At 48.3% G+C, this 17,729-nt stretch overlaps 1 protein-coding gene across 1 annotated transcript in view; it reads right to left on the bottom strand.

The window, feature by feature from the left end:
- The window catches only part of DNER (delta/notch like EGF repeat containing), a 261,274-nt gene that overhangs the window by 129,779 nt on the left and 113,766 nt on the right, over positions 1-17,729 (bottom strand). The window contains exons 3-4 of the mRNA XM_066281209.1: positions 16,081-16,175; positions 13,749-13,915 (exon numbers count right to left, since the gene is read on the bottom strand). Of these exons, the coding sequence (XP_066137306.1) occupies positions 13,749-13,915; positions 16,081-16,175 (262 nt within the window). The remainder of the gene's footprint in view (positions 1-13,748; positions 13,916-16,080; positions 16,176-17,729) is intronic.

Raw genomic sequence — 17,729 nt, 5'->3', positions numbered from 1 at the left:
CTGGCTCACAGCAGTTGCTCAATAAATATTTCCAGGAAAGGAAACAAGCGATCTGAGCATCTGAGCGTGGCACCAGCACATATGAGGAAACAGGAGCGACAAGGTAGCAAAAAGAAACAAGAAGCCCAGACGAGAAAGCTGGTGGCGACCCTGACCTTCTGCTCCAGCTAACAGCCTCGGTGGACAGTCATCAAAATGAGTCTGAGCACGGAGCAAGGCGGCGACAACCTCAATCAGGAGACGCCCGACCAATTTAGGTGGCGGGCCTCATGATTAGAGCACGCTCTTCCCCAGGCCACAAACAATACCACCAACCCTGCTTCGGGGGCTTATCGAGAAAGAGTGAATTACAGACTGTCCCTACTCCCAACTGGTTCTCTCCCGAAATTAATTTCTTTCATTCCGTGTGACCGTCAGTCAGCGCAGTGGGCTGAAAGGGTTTCCTTTATCCATCCAGAACAGATTTTATTAATGCGCCCGTCTTGACGAAAGCCTGGGACCGCAATCTGAGAATCGATTCTTTTTCTAATAGTCAATGTAGCCAATTAAAAATTCCATCCAAAAAATATTAATATTAAAAAAAAAAAAAAATTCCATCCGACTCCCTTACAACCTTGACAGTCCGGAGTCCCAATCTGACACTGCTGGAGCAGACTGCCAGCACCAGGGAAGATCTAACAGGAACCACGGTGGGTAAGGCCGAGGTCCAAAAACAAAACTAAACTACACAAACCTTTGATCACACCTGAAACAAAGAAGAAATTATCAAACACTTCAATCGACCCTCGGCCTTTCTAGCTTCCGTTTCTAGTGCGCACCGCGGGCTCTTCAGCATGGAATGCAGGCTCTGGAATCCCATCACACTTATAGAAACCGATCACACTTTGATGTTTTAAAGGAAATGCTTCTTAAAATACAACCGTCACATTAATACAAAATTAATTTCTGATTTTGCCGATTATTTTTTATTCGTGACTGCTAGCTACATAGTATACCCTCCACATATATACTAACGTTATTTCCAACTCTAAAAACTCTTGTCTCTTGTTTCTTCCCAAACTACCTAGTCTTGTGCGTCGGTACATGCTCAGGCCACACCCTGAATAGTTAGCGACCCAGTGAGTCTTTAACCACAGGTGTGTGCAGATGTGTGTGCACCTCTGAATGTGCAGATCTACGTATAAAGGCACGTCCATGTGTGTGTATACACAAATAGGCATCTGGGCATGTGCGTGTGCAACTGTGCGTGTATCCATGTATGATGGATGGATAGAGGTAGACATGTGCATCTAAGTATCTCAACAATGCATTCTATAAAATAAGAACGGGTGCACAAAATCTAAAAGAAGCCAAATCCAAATGTCTCAGGGGCTGTAATTTTGTTTTTGGTTGTTTTGCATAAGCAAATTTTAGTTAGGTTTCTACACTTACAAAATAATCCCCCTCCAATTACTCACCAGTAGCTCAATATTTCCTGAATGAATAAAGTCAATGCATTCAATAAACATTGATCGTGTGCCTACTATGAACCAGACATTACACTACACGCTTCTGTACATAGTGTCCTGTCTTCAGTGTGCTTACCATTTAGCAGGAAAGACAGTTAAAAATTATTATATAACTTATATTCTGTTTGAAAGCGTTAAGTTCTACAGGGGAAAGGAGAGCAGAGTAAGGGGGTGTGGAGTCCTAGGGGCCCCGGTGAGCGGACGGGAGGCCGCGCGGTGTAAGAGGCGGTTGGGGCAGGACAGCACGAGGAGGTGCGTGGTAAGCAACAGCACAAAGCAGGTAAGGGAGCGGCCCAAGCTGAGGGGCAGCCAGTGCAAAGGCCCTGAGAGGAGACGATGTCTGGGCAGTTCTAGAAATGGTCCACGTAAGCGCTGGGAGCGAGAGGAAGGGCAGAGAGAGACCAGCTCGGAGAATTAAGGCACAGACCTGTCGGGCCCCGTGGGACCTTTATTTTAGGCCTGGCTTCCGCTCGGAGTGTACCGGGAGAATCTGCGGGATTACAAGCCGAGGCAGGACACGACGTGGCCCCCTGAACACAGCCCAGCTGTGGGGGGCAGGGTTGTAAAAGCAGGGAGGCCAGCGCGCAGGCGCAGGCGCGAGGCTGGGGCTGGCCCAGGGCAGGGCCGGGGGTGGAGAGCTGTGCTCCGCGCAGGTACCAGTTGGAGCCCGAAGGACTTCTCGATAAACGCGTGTGCGAATTTGGGAAGTGAACGAAAAAAGTTCCAGGGTGATCCTGAGGCTGAGGGCATGATGGGTTGCAGGAGGAAACGGCCTCGTCAGAGAGGGGAAGGAGGCCACACTCAGAGCTGTGGCCGCTCAGAGCGAGTCTGCCTCAAAGACGGCAAAGTTGAGGTTCCCTTTCCCGCTCACTGGACCCCCCCCCAGGCTTTTCCTTCCTCCCCGCACGGCCTCCTCCGCGGCCCGCCCCGTGGCCGCTTTCTCCTCCCACAGCCAACCTCAGCTACCCAGTCCCTGAGCCCTGTCGCTCTGGCTCCGCCCGCCGTCTCCCCTGCTTCCCTGACAATAAATGTGTCTGGAAGAGCCCCCTTCCCAGTGTCCCTGGGGCCCGCTGTCCGGCTTCCGGCGGCCGCTCCCAGTTGGGTTTGACTCTTTTGTTTTCACCACTGAAAGCTACTCCAGCATCTTCACCGCAGTATACACCACTGTCACGACCCACACGTCCGCCCCTGCTTCCAACCTGGGGTCGCCGCTGTCTACTAGCTAAACACAGCCCCTAACACAGTGCGCAACCCCTCTGCAGCCCGGCTCGGACATCCTGTCCTTCTAATTTTTCACGGCTCACTGGCTGAAATCCACTGCTCCAGCCTAACTGAGCCATGGTTCGGAAACAGCTGCATCCTCCCTCCCACGTCACCGCCCACGCCACCCCTCTCACCCTGACTGTCTTTCCCTCTCCCCCCTCTCCCCCAAGGCCTAGCTCAGCGTGTACATCACTCCTAAAGCCCCAACCGTCCCCGTGGCCATTATCCTTCCCTGCGGAATTCACGGCGCCCTTACATTGACTGTGTAAGTCATCTGATACTTAATATACACTCTTTATCATCTCATTTTCTACTTCATGTGCAACATTGCCTCCCAAACATATCTAACAAGAGAAACAGTTACTTATTATAGGAATATTTACAATCCTCCTCTTCCTCTTCAGCTTCTAAGAGGGGGCGGCTATGGCTGGCTGGGTCAGTCCCCAGGCAAGCTGTCTGCAGTGGAGAAGCCAGGCCACGGACAAGACAGAACTGAAAACAAACACGGGGGGGGGGGGGGGGGGGGGGCGACGACAACACTGAGAGACCCCCTAAAGGGCTGGAAGATCAGAGAGCAGCTCAAAGCACGGGCACCAGGCTCTGATTTGGGGGAGGAGACGAGAGTGGGAGAGAGACTTCCGCACAATGCCAAGCACATGGTGACTATTAAGAGTAGTGAGGAGGAAATAAGATTGACAAGATTGTTGTTGCACAATAGGAATGCATTATTCCCACTCTTATTCATGTTCCCTCAAAGAGATGAATCAAGGCTACCAGGGTTTCAACTCATTTTTTGGGTACTAGATGGTGTGTAGCTGCATGTGACTTCATGAACTAGACTGAGGCATGGGATGATAGCTTTATCTGGGTTACATAGCGAGTATGTGCTCTCTGCCTGAAGGTGAAAATCTCTCAAAGCCAGGACTTGGGACCTTTCATTTCTTTATGTCCCTTGTACTGAGCACTGTGTCTGACTCATGGTCATTAATCAATAACTGCTTATTGATAATAAACAGGGAAGCTGATAGATGAGCAGATGATAAAGAACTTGTTTCTTTATTTTTTTTTAACAGGGTAGCATCCCTGAGGCTGTCATCTGTTATTAGTGATGTAGCCAGCAGTATTTGTCAGGGTATTTATTTAAGGAGCTTTTCCATTTGTCTACCAAGCAAATGTAACTTTTGTAGGTCAGACTCACAATTGCAGCATTAAAACAGGACAGCTGGGAAAGCACTGCTTGTTAAGGATGCATGCGAATACCAAAAATACCGTGGCATTCAAAACCCAAATGTCAGAGGGAGCATTAGAGGGGAGAAAGCCAAAGAGTCCTTCTGAAAGGCAATCCTAATTATCTAGATTCTCCGCCGAAAGTGACAATTTCCTCCTGCTGACATGCCCTACTTGGGTCCACTTACTTGCTGCCCTGAGTTTTATACCCAAAAATCTTGGTGAAAAACAATGACAATGACCAGGATTTGGTGTCAAAATCAAATGATCAACTCTACAGCCCCCCTCTGATAGGTTTTCAAAACATTTGTCCACTCTGGAAAGTCCTTTTGCCTGGTCTCAGGGAATAGATCTGACCTCATAAAAGTCTCTGATAAATGGAACCCAAATGGAACCGCAAACACCTTCAGGGCACTGAAGTTAGGAGGCAAAGGAACCGAAGAGAAGGAGGAGGAGTCTTCGGGAACACGAATGTTCTCTGTAGAACATTAAACGGGAGAAATGTCACGAGAGCTTGAGCAACGTGACAGGGACCGTGACAGCCACCGCCACTTGTTCATATCCTGCCCCCTCACCATTTTACAATGGCGCTGACGTGCAAAAATGAAGTTGTATAATAACCCATCCCATTTACGTCTAAATGCCATATCATGATGGAACCACTTCAAATATCTTCTGTTTAAAGAAACCCGAACTGTCCTTTTTCTGGAGACTGTGAATGACCTCTTTTCATCTTGAGGAGTTCCCTAAAAGCTTCAGGTCGTCAGGAAGTTACTGAGAGGTACGAGTACACTTCCAGCGGAAGCTGGTCAACAGCACCTCGCCTAAAATCGATGGAAGGTGCACAAGGCGCAATTTCAAAGGGAAACGGGTTGTCATGAGCGAAAACTGGAAGAAAGGTAAGAACGATTTAATCATGTGCATCAAAAATTGTCATTAAAACATACAAAAACGTTGTGATTCAGCAAATTCCTCAGCTGGGAATTTAACCCAGGTAAATCATCAGAAAAGACACAAACACTAATCATGTTTGAAATTCTGTCTGAAGAGGCAAAAGAAAGGAAGGACCTTTTTAACAATAGCAGATTGATTAGCTATCGGACATTCGTTCAACGGAACACTATACAGCCATTGAGAAGAGCGTTACAGGTTCACATTTATTACTGCAGAAGAATATCTTAACACATAAAAAGGAAAAAAAACAAATAACTGGACAGTACGTGGATGTGTTCTTCTTTTGAAAAAAAGGTGTGAATACTATTTCTATTTAGAGTATCTACTGTCAAAGAACATTCTCAGAGGCACATAAAAGAATCAACCAATGATGGCACAAATAAGTAGAACAAGTGGTGTTTCTCTCTCCCTTCTCTCTCTATCCCTGTCTCTTTCCCTTCCTCGCTCTTGAAAAATCAATAAAAAAATATTTTAAATCCTAATATACATTACCAATACTAAAAAGATCAAAAAGAATAATCCCGATTGTTAATAACATAGAAGTGTGGATTCAATTGAAGTAAAATCTAATTTAATGGAAATCTTCCAACTAGGGAAAGGGAGCTAGCAGGGTCTTATTAAGCGATGCTGCTCGGGGCAGCTTTGTCTTCCTCTGCTTTTGATCTCTTCCAACTAGTACTTTTTATTTGAACATTTCCAAGTTTTTGTTTCCTCTACTGCAGGGAGCTCAAGATACCATATTCAGCTGTGGTTTTAAGATGACTAGCAAAAGGTGAAATATTTGCATAATCGTCTTAAATCTTAAGCTTTTAGCAAAAAAAAAAAAATTAATGTTTCTATAGACGGTAGCACCTTTCAACCCCTGGGCCCCAGAGTAAAATATCTTAAAGGGCAAAGTACAAAATGTAGGGTTCCCAAAAGAATGATGAAAACTTCCTTTTTCATTTTTCTTTTTCTTTTTTTTTGCATTTGATCCTCGAAAATACTTTTTTTAATTAATTTTAATGGGGTGACATTAAAATACTTTTAATGTAGTAAAAGGGGAGAAAGTTTAAATGCCACAGAGATGGGTCGTGAAAATCTACAAAGAATTCTGAAGACTGACACTTTGCAGCTGGTAATGTTCTTCCGCGGCATTTGCTGAGCAGAATAACTGCTACATGCGAACAAATTTAATCACTCAGGTCGCTACCATGTGGCCATGATGGGACAAGGACTGATGATACGGTCCCTTCTCTAGAATTTCATACTGATTAAAGATATTATTAGATCAGCATATCAAAAATAAACAAAAAGAGGTTAAGGAACATTCAGATATACGTTGTGTGATGCTGGCTGTAAATCCGATTATCAGAAGGAAAAGTGTGGCTTAAACACCTGGTAACGCAGAGGTTTTATCGAAGACTCAGAAGAAGGGGAAGGAGTCTGAGCTGGAGAAAATGATGCCAGTGAAACAGAGAGAAGAAGTGATGGAAAACTTCCAGGGCTGGGGTTGGGTGAACATCTGGAAAGGGTGACCAGCAATCCAAACCACCAGACTCAGAGGCAGAAAAAGAGGCAGCCCCATGCCAGCCTGGCATGAGGTGTGTGAAAGCCGGGTACGGCCCCACGCAGAACTGCCAGGGGTGTCATGGGCCCCGGTCCAGACCACAGAGATAGGGGCCTACCAGGGGCACAGTGGCCAGACAGGGGGGACAGCTGTGAAGGGAGGACCTTACACTTGCAGGAAACTAGAATTCACTCCAGGAAGCCAGAGAAGTCTCTGTGCCCAATGCAGAGCCAAGGGGCCGGAGATCTCAGAAGCCCGATTTCAGATGGCTGGGAAGGTAGATACTCGATCCACCTCTACCAATGAGACCTAATAACACATTGCAGGATTGTTCGAGAATGGCCTGGATACTGAAGGCTGTGTGCAACTAAGCAGGTTCTAACACTGGGAGACTAAAGGGGGGGGGGGGTGATTGTATAAAACAGTTGGGCAGCAACCAGTTTCAGGGAAGAGGAGTTAGGATATTTCTGAGAACCAGCCCCACCTGACTGGGTCAGAGCTAGGGTCCAAACACCCATCCTTATACTAATGAACCTTAAAAAGCAGTAACAAAATCAATGAAGATATCATCAAGGTATAACAAAGAATATTCTGAAATACTAAGTACCCCGACCAATACTTGACTTCTTTATGTCCTCACTCATTCCATAAGATCTGAGGGGCTTTCAGAAAAACATACCATTAAATAGTGAAATACCAATGAAAACAGATAGCGGGCCATTAAATCTTCACAATTTGCAAGAGCTGAATGACCACCTGGATTCTGCATCTCCCGGGGCGTCCTCAACAAGCCAGATGATGATGCGTGTGGAGCATCCTTCACTCCCCACGGGACCCTTCCTTCTGACCTGTCCGGTCGGTCCCTGGCCCTTGTCTCTCCCCACCCCTTTCCTGCCGGCTGCTCCACATGGTCCCTGTGACCAGGGAGCACTCACGAGTGGGGCAGTGTCTGGCCCATTTATCACCTGGTTTCCTCCACCTCCTGAGTGAGAAATAAAAGAATTCACCATGAAATGGCTGCGATAAAGTAAGACCCACCTGGACATCCGATGCCTAAATGGCTAAAATAGGCACGTGCACCGACAATACTGGCCATTAGACATGGCTTTGGGGAGCTCTCCAGCCAAACTGATGCTTAAAAAATCTCCTGTCCCTACTTTTCTGTTGGAACGTTCCCCCTTTGACTACCGCCCCCCACCTTTACCCCAACTAGTATAGCCCGTGGTAAAGCACTTCCCCCAAATGGCTCTCCTCATCAAACTTAGAGGACAAGACACCCCGACTCCAGCCAACTTACTTTTGAAACTTAGGTCTTTTTAAGTGGATCTTTTTATTTCTTTTTTTTTAGAGAGAAAGAGGAAGGGAGAGAGGGAGAGAGAATCATCAACTTGTTGCTCTACTTAGTTGTGTATTAATTGCTTCTCCTATGTGCCTTGACTGCGGGTCAAACTGGCGATCTTGAGTTCAAACCGATGACTTCGGGCTCAAGCCAGTGACCTTGGGTTCAATCCGGCAACCCCAGGTTCGAGCCGGTAACCTCGGGTTTCAAACTGGTGACCTCGGTGTCCCAGGTGGACACTCTATCGACACTGCACCACCACCAGTCAGGCAAAACCTACATTTTAAAGAACGAGACTTTGAGGAATCGTTTACCCAGATGGGAAGAAAGTGGGATGGAGTTCACAATTAAGAAAACAGAACTTTATTGAAGGATCCCAGAGGACTGCTAGCTGAAAATTCATGTCAAAGACTCAAAGGCCCCTCCTTTGCCTGTTGAGGATAAACAGAAAACCAGGAAATAAAATTCACAACTTGACCTCTTAACTTAATAAAAATGTGTTCATATCCAAATGACAGGCAACTGGAGGAGTGGATGGGATTTTCAAAGGTCCTGTTCTATGCTTGTTGAAGTCAAATTCTAATTCCAGTTGTGATGGCCATTAGCCAATTTCTAGCATTCTTATGAAATTATCTTAATGACACAGACTCCTGTGACATCAAACTGTCACACACTGCCCTTTGTGCAACCAAGAGAATACTCGTGCTCTCCTACCTGCCCACCTCCTGGCACAGTTCGCTGCCCCGCCCCCCGAGTCCCAGAGTCCCAGGGCGCTCCTACCTGCCCACCTCCTGGCACAGTTCACTGCCCATCCCCCAAGTCCCAGAGTCCCAGGGCTCTCCTACCTGCCCACCTCCTGGCACAGTTCACTGCCCATCCCCCGAGTCCCAGAGTCCCAGGGCTCTCCTACCTGCCCACCTCCTGGCGCAGTTCGCTGCCCATCCCCCGAGTCCCAGAGTCCCAGGGCTCTCCCACCTGCCCACCTCCTGGCACAGTTCACTGCCCATCCCCCGAGTCCCAGAGTCCCAAGACTCTCCAACCTGCCCACCTCCTGGCACAGTTCGCTGCCCCGCCCCCCGAGTCCCAGAGTCCCAGGGCTCTCCTACCTGCCCACCTCCTGGCACAGTTCGCTGCCTGTCCCCCGAGTCCCAGAGTCCCAGGGCTCTCCTACCTGCCCACCTCCTGGCACAGTTCGCTGCCCATCCCCCGAGTCCCAGAGTCCCAGGGCTCTCCTACCTGCCCACCTCCTGGCACAGTTCGCTGCCCCGCCCCCCGAGTCCCAGAGTCCCAGGGTCACTTTTACACATCCCTTGTCTACAGCACCCGTCTCTGCCTTTGCTGCCTCATTTACTCGGAGACCATAGCGAGGTCAGCTTTGCACGTCTGGGCTCACACAGCGCCTGGGAAACCAGAGGTACGGGACGTGTACCTCCCAAACTAACACAGCCCTGCTGCTTAAAAACGTAAGGAAATTCAATAGGTCACGTTCCTCACTATGGAGACTTGGGAAGCAGGTAAATCTGTCAAAGAGAACATCCCTCAGTGAGAAGAGGATGTAGGAAAACACGTCTGCTCACGTGATCTCGCACTCAGCTTGAGGCGGTGGTTCTCACATTTTTGGAGACCCGGTGTCTTTGGGAAGCCGACGCACCTCTGACTCTCTCCTACGAAGGAGGCAAAAACACCAAAGAGTTTGCAGGGCGTTTCCAGAAGATTCACAAGATCTGTGAAGTGACCTTTGACCCCATGGCTGCTGCAAAACCAGGGACCAACTGAGCCCAAAGTAGGAACTTTCATCTGCAAATAACAGCATCAGTTACATTTCTTTAAAAAAAAAAAAAAGGAGAAGAAGAAGGAAGAAGAAAGAAGAAGAAGGCAGTATGAACTGTGAGATTATGGAAGACCGCATCTCCAAAAAAACACATGGGGTGGTAGTGGGGATGAATGTTCCCCGTGCGCCCATAAAGATCTGCCGCCCTGCGGCCAGGAGGGGCCATTGCACCAGCTCAGCCTTCTTCCCCCGGGGAAAGAAAAGTCTTGACCTTCACTGTCCCCACTCCAGGACTGTCTTCCACCTCCTTATTTCTCAGGAGAAGAGAAGAAAGAGGATGTACTGCTTCCGAAATTATTTTGCACAAGGACCTTTTCAAACAAGAAACTTAGAATCAAGGAAACTGAAAGCGCTCAGCAGCTCCCAGGAGGCCCAAAAGGGTCGTGCACAGACTGGGGATGTTTCTAATCCGGTTGAGACATCAGTTACCGTGACCTGGAGGTCACAGATCCTGAAGTTCTGTGGCTAATTTAGTAGCTATTATCCTGGAGAAGGGACCCGGGCTCCTATGAGGGTGTTCATTCACTGCTGCGGGCTGTGCCTCTCATTTTTCGATATAAGGCACTAAGAGAAGCCTTCTAGTGGGTCATAAATGAAACACCACTGGTCTGGATTCAAGATAAAAATGCACTTATTTTTATGATAAAGTTAGACACAGATACGTACTACAAACTGTGAGACAAAATGGTACACATGTCAGGAAAAGAATGGTTCAAGAAAAATAGTAAGAACTAATGGGTTCTGAGCGGAGAACAGAACGAGGGAAGAGAAACAGGCAGGCGTGAGCAGCTAGACCACTGCAAAGGACGAGCAAGAGGAGCGGGCTGGACCACAAGGAGCGTCCCTTGGAAGAAGAGGAAAGAGATAAACGTCAGACCGAGGTCGCGGCAAACACGAGCCTTAAAAGAGACAAGCTCAGGAAGAAGTGGGTTTCTCCGAGCAAGGAGGTGGGGGGGTGGTAAAGCAGACTGGCCCTACCTGGGCTTTCTGGTCTAACAGAGAACCCTCCGTGGGGACGGTCCAGGGTCGTCTGTGTGCTCGTAAGAACTTAATGAGTTCACAGAGATTTGAAAATCCATGTAGAGTAGAACCTTTAGCATTTTTCTCCTAAATGACTCCAAATGCAGAGAGTTTATTGAGGTCTTGAAGAGGAATAGACTTGGGGGGTCGGAGCCATGGGACGGATGGGGGGGGCGGGGTGAGGGTCCAGGTTGGGATGGGACAGGCAGTGGGTGACAGAGCCGAGGTCCACCATGTAGACGTGAAAGGGAACATGCCGAAGGGCAGGTCACAAGGGGAAATAAAACCCAGAAGAGTCCAGGGGGCTTTCGCCCTAAGGAAACGGTGACCTCCAACTGCTTTCTAACACAGAGGCCACAGCCAGAGGGCTGGTGTGTCCCTCGCCCCGGAGGCTCATCCATCACAGCCCTGTTTCCAAGCAACGCCAGCTTTAAAAAGCACAAAAGCAATTACTCGGAGGGGCGAGCTGCAACCACGTTGCACGGAAAGGCAGCGGGAGCCACGAATCTTTCTTCCTCTTTGAAAACAGGAGCTATTGAGCCACTGAGTCACTCGGGGAGCTAATGGGCACCTAGGACGCCTCCCATGGAGCAGGCAATGCTAAACAAAGGTTAATGCCGTTGTTTACCCCAAAACACTGCGTAGCGCAAATAACTGATTTGGAAGAGACAGATTTGGGGGAAGGAGAGGGGCTAATTAAGGAGAAGGCAGAAGCGCTGAAACTGATGAGAGCCCAGCAGGGAGGCCGCTGTCTGCAGCACAGGAAACGGTACTTTGCAACCTCACCTCTTCCTTCCATGAACCAGTATAAATAAATATTCATAAGGCAGCGGTGGTGAAGGAAAACTTAACCCTTCAAGCGGAGCGGGGCGGAAACAGGTCCAACGTCATGACGTTATCGTCATCACCTGGACTGCGTAGAGGTTTCCCGGGAGGTTCTGGACAGTCACCTCTGGGAAGGGATGTCTGTGAAAGCCACTGGCAGCCACCATGTTTGTCACACAGAAACGTCAGAATGCTCTGGTCTTCCGTTCTGTCCATGCAACCCATTGACAGCGAGGAGACCCTTGGTTCCTGAAAGTGAATTCCCGTGGATTGCCCAAAAGGAGCAGGAGTGACTGAACACAGGGACAGGGCGCTGGGGCAGTCCCCTCAGTGTGGAAGGGCCCTCCCACCGAGCCCGGCATCGACCTGGTCACCTGACGAAGGCAGTGCCATCGTCCCCTTCACACCAGTCTTGTGGCCCTTCGCTAAAATGCCTTCATGTCTGCAGGGCCCCATGTTTTAAAAACAAATTATTTTAAGAAGAGCTGCTTTAAAAAAAAAAATGATAAAGCAAAAAGAGCATTAAACCCATGTGAATGTGGTAAGCATAAGGCTTCCACAATGATTACAAAAGATAAATCTTGTTTCTTCAAGATAAAAAGAGATTGCAGAAAGAAGTCACTGGCAGTGTGTAGGTGTGAGCCAATTTGTCACCGGGGAAAAAAACCTGGCGACTCTTCCTCAGAACATAAAAGCCACATAAAACATGTAGAAAGCTGTAGTTAGGGAATTTTAGGTGATACCAGATCATAAATTTTCAAAATAGAAAACAATGGTTTAAAGAAATAAAGATCTTTGTCTCCTCGTCATCATAACCTAAAGCATAATTTTTCAGAATTTAGTTATTCATATATCATATACAATGTGTTCGTAAAGTCATGGTGCACTTTTGACTGGTCACAGGAAAGCAACAAAAGATGATAGAAATGTGAAATCTGCACCAAATAAAAGGAAAACTCTCCTAGTTTCATACCTATTCAGTGCAGTTTGATGTGGGCTCACGCACAGATTTTTTAGGGCTTCTTAGGTAGCTATCCCGTATAGCCTCTACAGACTCGTCACTGACTGATGGCCTACCAGAACGGGTTTCTCCACCAAACTGCTGGTTTCCTTCAACTGCTTATCCCACCGAGTAATGTTATTCCTATGTGGTGGCACTTTGTTATAAACGTGCCAATATTCACGTTGCACTTTGGTCATAGATTCAAATTTAGCGAGCCACAGAACACACTGAACTTTCCTCTGTACTGTCCACATCTCGACTGGCATGGCCGTGTGCTGCTCTGCTGTATACATGGTGTTACATCATCATCTGCACATGTGCACATGCTGCCACATCATCCCACAGAAACTGGGAGGGTTTTCCTTTTATTTGGTGCAGATTTCACATTTCTATCGTCTTTTGTTGCCTTCCTGTGACCGGTCAAAAGTGCACCATGACTTTACGAACACACTGTATACTATTAATATATTAAAGTAAATTTGTAAAGTTGTTCCTGTAAGGAACAATACACTTTGAAGAAAAATTTTTCCCATGTTTTTTTCTTGTTAACAAATGAACTCAATGCCTCAAGTTGCCCATCATGCTTGGAGAAGAGCTGGAAATTAGAAACTGACATTCAGGGTCCTGGCCAGTGGTTCAGTGGGCAGAGCATCAGTCTGGCATATGAACGTCCTGAGTTCGATACCCGGTCAGGGCACACAAGAGAAGTGACCATTTGCTTCTTCCCCACTACCTCTCCCTTTTCTTCCCCTCCCACAGCCAGTGGCTCAATTTGTTTGAGCATGATCCCAGGGGCTAAGGATAGCTCCGCTGGAGCACATCAGTCTCAGGTGCTAAAAATAGCTCAGTACTCAAGCATCAGGCCTAGATGGGGTTGCCAGGTGGATTCCAGTTGGGACACATGTGGGAGTCTATCTCACTATCTCCCCTCCTCTCACCTAAGAAAAAAAAAAAAGGAAAGGAAGAAACTAATATTCAGAGCAAAGATCACACACCTGTGACACTTAGGCCAGGGCTGGGTATATAGTCTCATGAATCCAGAGCCCATGCTTTTTCCACTTGGAGCCACACTGGAAAGATGACCTCAGAAGCCAATTTTGATTCTAAGAGAAACCTCACTTACAATGGAGGAAATGGTGTTGATGGCTAGAATCTCCGAGTATCCTTACACTCTGTGTCTCTACACCAGACCAAGACCCGGTGCGGAGCAGAGGAGTCCCATCACTCACCAATGAAGTGGTTGGGCCCCAGGGCGAGCATCTCCTCCAGGAGGACGAGGCCCCCGGGAGCCTGCAGGAGGGTGACGCTCCGGCCATCGATGAGGGAGCACTGCTGGAAGCCCGGGGCCGTGACCTTCCACAGCAGAATCAGCGAAGCAGCGGCCTCCTGCCGAATTCTGAAAACAGGAACAGCGCGAGTGGGAACTCCCATCCAGAAGAATTCATCTCAGAGCCAGTCCATCAAATCAAAAATAAACAAAAAGGCGACGCACCCACCCACAAGGTACTGGGGAAATTGATGACAGTGATCTTACAGACAAGCACACGGCTGTCGTTTCCCACTTTGTTAGAAATGTTTGTCTTCTTCTCGATCGAGAGTAGACAGCAAAGTCCCTAGCCAGCAAAGTCACTACCTAGCTCGCCTGTGGGTAACAATCGTAATCAACAAGAAAGAAGTAGGTTAAGTTCTTTTTAGAGACAACTCCTTCCATCTGTACACAGTATAAAGGATCCTGTCTGAATTTATGACAGATGTGTGATGCAGCCCAACACGGCCACCTGAGTTGTGCTGTCAAAATGAGCGAAAGTGTGTCTGTCACCTCCCATGCTTCAGGTCTCCCCTGGTTTTTCACTGTTTTCAGGATAAAACCTGAGAAATGAGAAGCCACAGGAGACTAATCAGCCTGGGCCTCAGTTTCCCTCTCAGACTCAAACCCGACACCTCCTTCCTTACAACCCAGTCCTCAGGCAACTGTCTCTTCCCCAGGCGGGTTCTGGCGCGGCTCCCGGCCTCTGAATCCTCCTCCCCTTGGGAGACGGGTCCTCCCCAAGGCTTAGCCCCATATGGCCTCTGCTTGGAGACCCTGCATGACCATCTGCTCCAGCTCCCAGAGAACAAGGTCTCTACTTGGGGGAAAGAGCTGCCCCTCCCCCCCAGAGCTCCCAGCTTGCAGTTTGGTGAAGGGCTGAAAAATGGCTGGATTCATGCATAACTCTCAGTGTAAGGGGTCGACGACCCTCCCACGTGACTTCAGGGAGCCGAGAGATCACTCAGCCCTACTGTCTGTCTCAGCCGGGGTCAGACTCAGCTATTTCTGCCCAGCTCTGTGGGCTAGGAGCCCCCCTTGAAGAATTTCAGGTTTGGGGGGGGGCACTTAAAGGGAGAGAAGATTAGGACGATTCAAAAAAGCTTATGAAAGTAAGATAATATGACCTAGACAAGAAAAAGGGCTGGGACATGGTTTCATAAACTAATGAACCTTACTTCCCTAAAACCCGCTCTGGAAGGGGAAGCTTTCGTCCATATCATGAGCAATGATCACTTAGGACTGGGGTCCCCCTGCTGGTGGAAGGCGGAGATGCTCAGACACCACACCTTGCTCCCTGCAGGGACTTCTTCCCTGTGCCCAGAGTTCACTGTCCATCCTGGCTCTGTCCCCCTCCCCCATCCCCCACCCGAGTGAGTCAAGGATAGGGGAGGGGATGCAGGGGGGAATGTGTCAAAGTCCTTCCAAACATTTTTCAGGGACTCCCTTGTTGAGAAGGCAAGGTGGACTAAAACAACCCCAGATAAATGGAAGAGGTCTGCAATGGCCGTGTGCCCTTAGGGAGCCAGTGCAGCGTACTGGTTACCCAGGGCCACCGTCCCTCGTCCTTCTAAAGGCCCTGGAGACCGGACAGCAGACAACCATTGGTTGTGTGGGGGATGGGAATTAATAGCAACAGAGAAGGTCAGGCAGTGGAATTGCTGGACAGGAGTGGGATGCTCTAACGCTGGCTCCAACCTCTCCTTCCCAGCCGGGCATGGTGCCTGACACACAGCCAGCCTGATACCCTGGGCCTGGTCCCCAGCCCCACCTGTGACAATGGGCAGTAGGTCATTTGAAAGAGCCTAACTTTAAAACAAAACAAAACGCTCTCTCTTCAGCTGTTTTAAAGCGAATATTATAATATTTAGATTTTAAATTTGGAGCAAATTATGCATGAGAATGTAACCAATGGTCTGTTAAAATCTTAAGAGGCCAAAGAATTTGGGAAGCAAACCCCATTTGGGAAGGGAGGGGTCTGGCCCCGGAGCCTGTCACCCCACACCTGCCTCGTCCAGCCCAGCCCGCTGGCACTGTCCTGAGTCTCCAGCCTGGTGGACCCTGACTCTCGGGGTCACCTCTGATCTGAGCAGCGCCCCCCGAGGGTTAGAGTGCCACTGGCCACGTCTACACGTGACTCTCCGTTCATGATTCTCACTGGACGGACCAGCCACAGACCGGCCACACGGACAGACACAGCCTAGCGCCTGGTCACGGTCTCCATCTCAACAGGTTTTAACTGAGAACGCCCTTACTTGACTGAGGTGTTCTGCGGCACTTCAAAGGACACCAGCCGGCCCCCCGCGGAGCTGTTGGAGCTGCCATTCCCACAGGCGACATCTGGAATCACCTGGAAGGAAACAAGACCAGGGTTGCTCACAGCACGAGATACTATCGTAAAGCCCAACCCCATAAGGCGTGTCCCTCTGTTCCTTTCAGTGATGTTGGGGGGGGGGGGGGAGTGGCAGGCGTGGCGGGGACAGAGGAAGGACAAGGAAAACCTTACCAACTCAAAAGGAAACGAGAGCTTTGCCATTTGAGTTTCTGAAATGGAAAAGTTATCCTGGGGACAGTCTGCCCACTCCTGGGATTGCAAAGACTGATAACCGGATATCCCAGGGAAGGGCTCAGGGTTCGCTCGCTGCTCTTCTATTGAACAAGAGTCCCTGGCCTCTGCTCTACTCTCTGTCTGGGGGTTCCTAGGGACTAAATGCTGAGAAAACAAGGTGTCCTTTAAGGACTAGCGTACACACTGCCGGTATAAACCTTAAAGGCTAGGAGAGTGAACCTTTAAACGAACAATAGGCAAGAAGTGTCTGGTCTGGGTGGCCTTGCTCTGTGCGGTGATGGTCTCAGGAGCGCATACGGGGGGCCAGGTAACTGGGAAGCTGCCCTTTTATTCCCCTGTGGACTATACCTTCATTTTTAAAGTGACATATTCCTAGACGTATTATCCTGATGTGTACAAAACAGAGCCAGAAGGTGGGAGGGTCGGGGTGTGGGGGAGGCTTGTGCTCATCAGAAAGCACACTGTGAACACCTGAGCCGTGTCCAATGAGTAGATGTGGCATGTAGTCCTCATACCGTGATCACTGTCTTCACCCACAAAAGTCAGAATACAAGGGTATAAAGTATCCCTCGTCACTGAACAATAGAGAAATCCTCAGCACTCTCACCCCACCTGATGCTTAGAACTGATTGTCCAGAAGGCTCAATAGTCAAATGTTACGGATCAAATCCACCCTGGATGTTTAAAGACTTGTTCAGTTTGTGTTACAGGCAACTGCTCCATAAATTTCAGTTTCCTAAATGTCCAAAGAGCCTCGGGTTTCTGAGGCATCCTTACTTCATGATGAGAGGGCGTGTTTTCCTCTAGCATGTGGAACCCGCCTCTCGAAGCATCTAAGACACAAGAGCAGGACAGGAGGACAAGGCGTCTCTTTTTCGCATTTCCCAGCTGTCGGACAGAATGTCTTTAAATATATACATAGACTGAAATGGCTGACTGGGAAGAAATTGTCTTTAAAAGACACTTCTTTGAACATGGCTCCATATCTATTTCATATTCAAGAAGTGAGTCATTCAGCAAAGAAGCATTAAAATCATAACTTTAAAGCGTTTATTAAAACTCTGAAATCAGAACAAGTGCACAGTATATTTTGGGGTTTTTTGTTTTGTTTTTTTTTAAGTAGGCTAAGAACACTACCCTGCAGTCTGAATGCGGTCTTCATAACTTGTGTGGCTGAAAAGAATTAAAGTGGGTCAACTGGCTATAATTACCCAAGAAAATTAAAGAGGACATGCTGCCTAACCTCTTTTTATAATAAAGGGAAATTTCTAGACATTCCTTCACTCTAAAAGTGCTACAGAAAGATCTATGGATTGTTTTCTGGGTTTTTTTAAT

The sequence above is a fragment of the Saccopteryx bilineata genome, chromosome 5 (genome assembly GCF_036850765.1).
Source record: "Saccopteryx bilineata isolate mSacBil1 chromosome 5, mSacBil1_pri_phased_curated, whole genome shotgun sequence".
Lineage (NCBI taxonomy): Eukaryota > Metazoa > Chordata > Mammalia > Chiroptera > Emballonuridae > Saccopteryx > Saccopteryx bilineata.
The sequence above is the reverse complement of the archived record's forward strand: the minus strand, read 5'-3'. Positions and strand labels throughout refer to the sequence as shown.